Source organism: Condylura cristata, unplaced genomic scaffold, assembly GCF_000260355.1.
Source record: "Condylura cristata isolate star-nosed mole 26May11 unplaced genomic scaffold, ConCri1.0 scaffold00015, whole genome shotgun sequence".
NCBI classification, from domain to species: Eukaryota; Metazoa; Chordata; class Mammalia; order Eulipotyphla; family Talpidae; genus Condylura; species Condylura cristata.
Window position 1 is genome coordinate 7,159,227 of NW_004567116.1, and position 10,628 is coordinate 7,169,854.

The 10,628-nt window shown below is 36.0% G+C and overlaps 1 protein-coding gene and 1 pseudogene across 1 annotated transcript; one reads left to right on the forward strand and one right to left on the reverse strand.

The window, feature by feature from the left end:
• Window positions 1–240: 240 nt before the first annotated feature.
• On the reverse strand, window positions 241–1,116 carry LOC101624109 (annotated as a pseudogene).
• A 5,054-nt stretch (window positions 1,117–6,170) lies between these two features.
• On the forward strand, window positions 6,171–7,100 carry LOC101618519 (olfactory receptor 4C46-like). The gene has a single exon (XM_004682793.1). The coding sequence runs from the start codon at window positions 6,171–6,173 to the stop codon at window positions 7,098–7,100; it is 930 nt and encodes a 309-aa protein (XP_004682850.1).
• Window positions 7,101–10,628: the final 3,528 nt, after the last annotated feature.

A 10,628-nucleotide genomic window follows, 5' to 3' on the forward strand; every position in this document is an offset into this window, starting at 1 on the left:
ACCCAGTCACACCCAGAAATGTTGGACACTTTGCATGCAGATTACCATCTAAATCATAGTAACTTGTTTTTTGTTTTGACTCGTATAATGCCAGAGGTCATTTAATCCAATTCCCTGAAGAAAACTTAACATTCTTTCTGTAATATCTCAAATGAGAAAAGCCCTAGGGACAAAAGATTGAAGGAACAACAAAGACCACTTTATTTATTTGAATTCTGAATGTGCTGTGTGAGATATCTTTCATGTGACTTTCAGCTCCACATTTCTCTGGGAGATAAAAGGATTTAGCATGTGGAAAGCCAAGGCGTGAAGCACTGAGATTTCTTTTATGTTTGTTCTCCAGAAAGGACAATGTAACTATAGATACATGCACAAAACAAAAAGCCACAACCACGATATGAGAACTGCAGGTGAAGAGAGCTTTGTGCCACCCCGAGGAGGAATGTGTCCTCAGATTATATAATAAGAGAATGTAAGAAACTACTAGGACAAGGAAAACCACAACTACCATGAACCCTGAGTTTGCAATCATTAAAATATTAACAACACAAATAACTTTGCATACCAGATTCAACAGAGGCTTCGTGTCACATATGTAGTGATATTTCTGATTGGGGCCACAGAAAGGCAAATGGAGGATCACAAACAGGATGGCGACAGAGTGCCGGAAACCCACACCCCAGGCCACGACGATCAGCAGGTTACACCTGTGCGGGCTCATGATCACCACGTAGTGCAGGGGCTTGACTATGGCCACGTAGCGGTCAAAAGCCATGGACACCAAGATGAATATCTCCACAGCTGCCAGCAAGTGAGCAGTGAAGAGCTGGGTCATGCAGTTGCTGTAGATGTTTTTCCTTGCAGCAGCCAGGTCCCGGATTAGCATGGGGAACACGGCGGAGGTGTAGCAGAGGTCCATGAGGGAAAGGTGGCAGAGGAAGCAGTACATGGGCTGCTGGATTAGGTGGCTGCAGGTGACAGTGAAGAGGATGATGAAGTTCCCATCAAGACGGCCAGGTAACAGAACAGGAACAGAAACAGGAAAAGGAGCTCTATCTGCTTATTTTCCCACAGCCCCAAGAAAACAAATTCTGTGACATTGTTCTGATTTTCCATGAGGTTGAGTTCAGTCCAGAAACACAACAGAAACTGAAAATATCTGAAATTGCACAGAAAATAAAACATCTGTAAGAGCAATTTTAGATTTTAGAGAGATTTACATATTTAAAAATTATAGATCATACAGAATGTATTAAAGACTTGATCTTTTAAATTGAAGATTAAGTATCTGTCTATCTACCTATATAATTATATTTAGTGAGAGTGTGATTTATGCCTGAGACTTCTGTAAATATATTGCAGAGATTTAAATTCTCACAAGCCAAATGGATTATTCTGATACACATTTTACATACAAGGAAACACCAAAATATGAGAGTTCTGTTAATTATATAAGTTCACTAAGGAATTAAGTAGCAATTTAGGATACAAAATATATCTGATACAAATCCATGTATCAGATGGGCAACATGCCATACTATTCAAATGAAATCCCAGCTCTTAGTATATTTGAATATATGATATTGTGCCTTTCTCCATATCTACCAATGACAGCCTATGTAAATTTGAGATTTCAATTTTTGTCTGTGCTACATAGGATTTATGCATAAATCTCAGTCACACACCAACTTTCCATATATCAAATAGATCTATTTATTCTTGAAATGAAGAAAGCTCAAGATTTTCATAGTAACTATAGCCTTAATTTAGTCACTGAATTTCTTGGTAGACTTGGTAAAGATTCAAGTCAAATCACAGAGGAAAAAAAAGTAGAAAACTGAATTCATAACACAGGATATCTGGTTTTAGAAACACAGACCATTAATATACAGAAAAATGCATCTTTTACCTATATATTCCGAAGACATTTTATAGGTTTCTGTTGAAAAGTTAGAAACACTTTGGAGAGCCAGCTCTTTCTATTGATAGGTTGAAGAGTCCAATGTAATTAAATAATGACTTGCTTATTTAAACATTAATTTAGAGCAGTGCTGCCATTTTAATGTTGTATACCTAGGAACAGAGAGTTAACATATTGAAACCATCACTTTTTCCCTAGCAAAGTGTCCTCTGTAGCAGAATCATGATTTACTGAAAAGACTTTTTATTTCAAAGAACTGGGTTTTCTCTGATAATGGTAACAGTGAGGGAGCAATATGGTACAGAGAAGAGATCCCTCATCTATAAACATGAATATGAATGTCCAGTCTCATATATCCTGTTAATTTTTATTGACAACCTCTGAACTTGTTTCTTCAACTTTCAAGTAGAACTAATAATGTTGAAACTATTTGCTTCATTCCAAGAAAAAGGTAAATGAAGATCATGTGAAAATATAAAATATAAATATAAATATAAATGACTTATGATATGAACTTGTCAGTTACAGGACACTATTACCAAAAATGGTAGGACAGTAACAGAGTACTGTGTAAGAAAATAAATAGCAGCATTCTTATCAGCTAATTGGTTTTACCTCTGAATTTTACTAAGCAATGTCTTGAAGTACTCATATCAAGTATAAATCAAATATGAGGAAGAAGCATGACTATTGGTATAAGTTTAATCTTGGTTATAATGTTTAGTGAAATAATTATTTATCTATGCCGATACTAACCAAATTTCATTTTTGTTTATGTGAAAGAATCTCATCAATTAAAGACATAAAGAAATTTAAGGACAACATTTCATTAAAACATAGAAGAAAACTGTACAAAAAGAACCAATGTATTAGGAAGCAACTTTGGGTTTGTGATGTTTTCTCAGCATCATAATGAACATTTGGTTCAAAGCCTCTACTACAAAGATCACTGTTCATTAGCTCTAACACAGTAAGCATGAATCATAAGGAAAAAATGAAAACAATGAAATTTTCTGAGAATTTTATTTTAATTATTCCCAAGTTATGATTTTGAGATTTATAAAGTAGGTTGACATCTATTAACTACCACAAAAAAAGGAATTACAGAATCAACCTTCTACAAGGGTATGCTTTCACACCCTGCCCCCCATCACATCCCTACCATGTTCTATTGGGCCCCTTCCCTTCTTCATTCCCACACCAACATCCTTTCTCTGGTCAGAACTGGTGCAAATAAGGTAGAGCTGATCAGAAGCAGGGAGAACTGGGTTACAACAGTGGGGGTTTATTTAAACTGGTCAATATTGGTCTAATTCAGATCCAAAGCAGTTGGAACTAGCCAGAAATAGTAGTAGAAATCAGTCTGAACCAGCCAATAGTGATTGGAACTTATTACAGGTAATCAGAAGTAGGTAGATCTGGATGTATGTAGTCAGATTAGGTTAGAACCAATCAGAACTCATCATAGTCTGTGAGAACTAGTTGAAATGCCCTAGAGTGTTGGAGTAGAAACTGGCCAGGTCAGATCCAGTGAGAACCAGCTCATACTAGTTGGATTAGCAATAACTGTCCATCTGGTTATTTTCATCTATATCACACATATAAATAAGAATATCTGATATTTATCTTCTTCCTTCTGACATATTGTTTACAATTTTCAATATTCCACATCTCAGGTGTCACCATTGCTAATATGGAAGGTGACCACTGCTCTAGGAAAGCTAGGGAAGTTCAAGTTCAGGTAATGACAGGAGGCGCCATGTGTTCAGGTTCCAAGTATAGGGAATACAATTCCCCACACAAAAATGGGTGTTTCTCAAACCTGTCTCTCCAGAATACCTGCCTCTAAGACAAAGACTTTCAATGATAATTAATTCCAGGGAGAAAAAGCAGAAACTACAAGACAAGGTCCTTGACTCTTCACAAAAATCCCTTTAAATATCCATGTGGACCAACGAGTAAATAAGCTTGGCTGATTACATCTCCAAAAACGGACTAATCATGGGTGGCATGGAACATGTGAGAGTATTTTCTCGACTCTTTCTGCTTTTGGGTTGTGGGACCAGAGTCATCTATAGAAGATCATTTTTCTATTGTGTTTCAAATGAATCCCTTCTAAATGCATATTCCAGGTGTTCTATGAAACATTAAGAATCTATGATAGAGGAAAGGATTGAGATATAAAAACACATAGCAAGTGTTTATTTTGCAATGGTTCAACTGAATAGTTCTCTTTGGGTGCCATATCTTTCACACTGAAAGTGACTTATTCCAAGAGAATGTCGGTTTGAAGATGGCTTTGTTCTAAACACTCCTAACTTAGGACTGTAAGGTAAGCTTTTCAATAGTTCTAATGCTTATTTAAAATTGTTACTTTTTGTATATAATCAGCATCTTGTTTCCAGGCTTTTCCACTATGGCAATAGTACATTTCAACCTCACCCCATTCTTCCAAAGATTTATAAATAGCATTGATATGATCTAACAGATGAAAAATCTAAGATTCCTAGCACCAGATACAAAGGAGACATCTTTAATAATCAAGTTTCAGCATGAGAATGGAACACAAATTAAATATAACTACAAACAGAAAAGATGTATAAATGAATATTAACATCAGCTAACAGCTATTTAGTTAAAGCACCAACAGATTTCCTTCCTTGGGTCAGTTGCTGTGAATAATATGAATCTCTATAGAATTTTTAACGTGAAATTGGAGATAATGTGTCAGGAACACCTTGCTTAGTGAAATTTCTCTCTGCATTATTGGTCAAAAATCCAATTATATCCCATTTCCTAAGTCCATTCACAAATATAATGAAAGTCCTTTGTGTGTCTACAGCAGGGCAGTGGGTATGTTCATACACATTTCCATAAAGTTTATTTGTCTCTATTAGCACTTATGAGGAAACAAGCAGGGAGGAGGCCAGTGACATGCCCACATTAAAGCAGTTGCAAGTGGAAGGACAAGAAATCTAGTCTTGAAATTTTGATGTTCAAAAAATTAATCCACTATGGTACTCATTTTCAAAATTTTATGAAAGAGTTTTGGGACTCATTTTCTTGAAGATTTGGAGAACTGGGTTTGAAAAAGGACTCAATATATGTTGTATAGTGTTCTAGTTGATATTTGGGAACTGAAACATATCTGTGTGTTTGCTAATGAAATTGCTCTATATATACTTGCATATGAATAATAATAAACTCATGATATTTGCAATCATATTAAATGTTGGTTACTAGTTCAGCAGTATTAATTATAACAGTGATGGCATAGGAAAGAATATAGAAGTAAAAAACTAAATATAATCTGACCTAACCTTGGCTTAATGTGCTTGATCTTAGACAGGGCTCATAACTTCTCTATTCATTTATTTCATAAGGTGTAAAAGGAGTAAAATATGGTGATGGAAATCATATCATGTACTTGTGATAGTTAAATCAGGAAATGTCCAATAAAACATGTAGAACAGCTAAATATTTACACTGATTAAATATTATCAACATAAATCTCCAAGACTCTTTCTGCAAAGTACTAGCAGCATAGATTTGAGCAGAATTAAATGGATCAATATATGCATAAATCTTGCTACTTTGAATATAGCAATTGATCATTAGAAGAATAATTATTAGCTATTGTAAAGATTTTGGGTCTATACAACAAGTATTTTGAATGTTTTCATAGCAACTCATATGTATTTTCACCACCATCTTATTACATTACATGCTAACTCTTCGAATAATCTCCTACTAGGTTTCCAATGTCTCTCTTCTACTCCTTACTGAACTTCAGCCCACGTGAAGTTCACACAAAGATCTTACTAGAATTATAGCCAAGATTTTCCAGGTTTTGCTCCTATTCTAAATTACTTTCCATGATTCCCCACTTCCCTAAGGATAGAGGGGAAATCCTTTTTTTTTTTTCATTCATTGTCTCTACAATCTTGTTTTATCTTTTCTCTCCATTTTATCTGCCAGTATGTATGTACAGTCTAGTTCAAGATAGACTTTCAGTCATTTGAGCTGATTTGGTTAACATACATGGCTTCCTTAAATATGTGTGTACAAAATTCAAGTCTACAGTTGTGACAGAATTCATCTTCAGAACCAAAAATATTTTTTCTATCAAAAATAGTTCTCAGAGGAATTTGCACCTTAATAAACCTAAGCATTTAACATTTACTAGAATGGTTAAATTTGATAAATAGCACACTGATTTTTTCCAGGTCTGAAACATTACATGAAATACATGGAGTTTAGGAGCAACGTGACAGAATTTGTTCTACTGGGCCTCACTGGAAATCCAAAGATGCAGAAAATTGTATTTGTTGTGTTTTTTCTCATCTATGTCTTCACTCTGGTAGGAAATTTGCTTGTTGTGATTACTATCACTAGCAGCCCATTATTTGGGTCCCCCATGTACTTTTTCCTTGCCCATCTCTCCTTCATTGATGCCTGCTACTGCTCTATTAATACTCCCAAACTTTTCGCAGATTCACTCTATGAAAAGAAGACCATATCATTCAAAGGATGCATGAGTCAAATATTTTGGGAACATTTCATCGGTGGTAGTGAGATTATCCTACTCACTGTAATGGCCTTTGACCGCTATGTGGCCATCTGTAAGCCCTTACACTATACAACCATCATGAGCTCACGGGTGTGTAGCCTGCTTGTGGGAGTGGTGTGGATGGGAGGCTTTCTTCACTCAACCATACAGATCTTCTTCATCTTCCGACTGCCCTTCTGTGGTCCTAATGTCATAGATCATTTTTCATGTGATTTAAGCCCTTTGCTCAATCTGGCCTGCATTGATACCCACACTCTAGGACTCTTTGTTTCTGCCAACAGCGGCTTTATCTGCCTACTAAACTTCCTCCTCTTGATGATCTCTTATGTGAGTATTCTACGCTCCCTGAAGAACCACACTGTGGAAGCCAGGCGCAAAGCCCTCTCCACCTGTGTCTCCCACATCACAGTAGTCGTCTTATTCTTTGTGCCTTGTATATTTATATACATGAGACCTGCTGTGATTTTACCCATTGATAAAGCAGTTACTGTATTCTACACTGCAATAACTCCCATGTTAAATCCCTTAATCTATACCTTGAGGAATGCACAGATGAAAGATGCTCTTAAGAAACTGTGTAATAAGAAAGCTATTTCAGATGAAAAATAAGTGTGGCTTGAGACCCACATTGACACAAATGAAGAAAGGGTCAGAAGGACATCTGGTTAATCTCAGCAAAGAATGTCTGTGAAATAAAGAAAATAAAGTTAACTGCTATGTGTCATAGTTTGTACACTGAATGGAGAATTAACAGGTATATAGAAATGGGAATATCTAGCCCATACCACTCTTTGCATATAGAGAAAAATCTGTCATATTGGCATTTCATTTTCCTGGGTCTTCCATGTATATGAAAGCATTGTTTTTCTTCAACTATAATAAACAATAAAATGTATTGATTTTTCAGCAATAATATTTATAGTAATTTAAAGATTTAAGCACTGCTATTATCTCTTTTTTTAAATTTTTTTTTAAATTTTATTTAAAGATTTATTTATTTGTATATACAGAACGGGGGTACAGGCCAGAGGCCCAGGGGCGGTGAGAGGCTTCACCAGAGACAGAGTGGGGAGCAGAACAGGCAGATCGACGAAGCACACTGCTGAGGGGAGCAGCGGGCGGGTCAGGAGAGGTCTGCCACGCCATGTAGTCCCCTCCGGGGCAGGAGGGATTCGATCTCATGTGAAAGTGGCTTTAGCTTCTAAGTGCAGTGCTTTAACCCGCTGCGCCACCAGGGAGGGCCTATTATCTCTTTTAAGAGAGAAAAATGATGAAAGGTGAAGGCACAAAGTAGATACGTTGAAGAGTTAGTGATTTCTCAGAACCCATTGTTAGTTGTATGTGACTCTTTCAAACAACGATGATAGAAAAGTAAGTCAATTAAAATAGTTATGAACTACTGAAGCACAGACTGCTGAGTATACTATAACTATTACTTCATAATATAGACCTAAATTATAATTTTATTAATAATTCTGCTCAATTTTCTATATGAGAATTGTTTTATTATGCTGCCTCTTATATTATGATACTTAAGTGTGTTATAACAATGGGTCTCTGAGTCACTGAGGTTTCAGTAACAATGTATTATACCGTCTCTCTGAATTTCCTTGTAGACTTTAGGAATGTTTGATATTATTCATCATGCCACCTTAGGCTGCCCACCCATCAGAAAGATTGATGGCTAAAATTAAAGAAATTTTATTGTCAGACATTAATTTCTATTTATTAGGAAGTCACAGTTTATTAATTTTGATACATGTCTGTTTGATAAAATAAGTTAATAGCTTTTTTGTAGTTATATTGGTGTGGATGAATGGAAGAGGATTGAATGCTACTGGTGTCAGTGAAAGTAATAAGGGTAAAAGAGACTGGTCCCCTTTCATCCAGATGGAACCAGTTCTGTAGTATAACATATACTACAGAGGTCCCTTGGCTCCAGTTTAAATCCAGTTATTTTTTGGGACAACATTCCCTTCTACCATAGTCATATTCTCTCAACCCCTTCTCACTGTAAAGCACTTTGATAAAATTCTCATTTCATGCTCTGTACCTAAGCAGCCAAAAATGACATGGAGAAATTATTTAAGCATAAGAAAAGAATGAAGATTAGGAAAAGTGGAGTTATGAATAAAATCCAGGTTTTAATGAATTGGGTGGATGAGGAAACTGAGAAAATGCAACACAGAGATGACTCATAATGGGTGCTGTCTCCATGAAGGAGCAGCCTTTTATCCTGATGGCATAGACACTCTGAACAGTTTGCCTTCTCTCTATGCAGAGATTGTGTCAAAACCTCCTCCCATAGACTTGAAGATTGCCTTATCAAACATCTTGGTATTGCACTCATTACTCCTCATAAGGAAACACACTTCACAGCACAGACAGGGCAGCAATGGATCCATGCTCATGACTTTTACTATATCCCCCATCATTCTTTATCAGGGACAATGATAGAGTGATGAAATGGCCTCTTGAGATTCAGTCACACTAAGCTAGACAGTGATACTTTCAGGGCTGTGACAAAGGTTTCCATCTCTCTACCAAGGTGGTATGCCTGAGTCAGCACCATCATAGTGCAGTGTTTCTTCCCTAGTCAGTATTCATGGTGCTGTCAGCTAGCGGCAGAGATAATCACTGTGACCCTTCAGGTAGAGATAACAACACTCACTGTGACCCTTCCTATTCCATGAACTTGTGACCTCATGAACTAGAGGACATAGTTCCATAGGGAGGATGCTTCCACCAGAAGACAAAAGAAAGTGTTATTGATCTGAAAGTTAAGAACACACCACCCAACCACTTCCGGCTCTTCAAGCCATTGGATTAATAGGCTAAGAAGGAGTTACTGTGCTGGCTTGAATGATTGACCCTGATAATAAGGGAAAATTGGATTGTATTTTACAATGGAGGTAAGGAAAAGTATGACCGGAATACAGAAAATGCCTTAGGCTCTTTCCTATTACACTGTGTTACTACTGAGATCAATGAAAACATATCCTGTCAGCGGGGGAATAGTACAAATATCTTGGATAATAACTTTCCCTTCTATGAATAGTCTATTCTTTCCAACTTCCTTCCACAGATCATATTATTTCCCCTTAAAATTGCGTTATCTAATAAGACTTCTAAAGAACTAAGTTAATATTAATTGCCTAAAATCTTTAAGATAACCAAATGTAGAAAATATAAATAATGAATGTAGAAAGTATAAACAATGGTGACTTTTTGGTTCTCGGGTAATTCTGTATTTCATACCATTTTTTGAGCAAATGAGCAGAATAATAATTCATTACACAATGAAAAGTTCAAGGAGAATATCCCATCTTTTGTTATTATTTGAGCTTTTGAAAATTAAAAATCTTCCTACATCACTTGTTAATATTCAGTTGAGTATGATAAGGCTTGTGAAGACATAAAGTACTGATAAAGATTCTCCCAAACATAGAGAACTAGAGTTACTGAAGCAGGGACAAATGTGTGTCAAAGGGCAGTCTTTGCTGAAAATAAATCATGAGGTAATCACTGAAGGTCACCGAGAGGATGTTTCTAGGTGATGCTGTCCTTACATTCCCAAGAGGCTGAAACAGCTAAGCAGACTTCCAGGAAAAAAAGAAAGGACAAGAACAGTTTGGATATTCCACACCTAATTAGTTTCAAGTCCTTGGTCACTGGGTGACTTCCATAACAGATTTCAGTTGATACATTTACTAATCTTTATGTGTTCCCATTGTGTCTCACACAAACCCTGACTACACCCATTCTTCATTAAGTGCTTCTTTATTTGAGAAGCACAATCTCCTTTCTCTAGATTGTTTGGAATAAGTAGAATGAAAATATTTAAAATCATTTTTCTAAGAATATAACCACGAATTTAATTTCATTAACTTGTTGAAAATTATGGTTATACTTAATTTGTTTAATATATGTGTGTGTGTGTTTGTGTCCAAAAGTAAAAGAAATCAGCTTGTTCTAGAACTTAACATGCAAATAAGATTTATAACATACAAGTAAAAAAATGATAGAATCAGAAGAATGCCTAAGAGGATATATATTCTACCTCCTATCCCCAAGTAAGTAATTCTGTGAGGTGACAGGTGTATTAAAACTTTTTTATGTTAATCAACTCGTATGAGG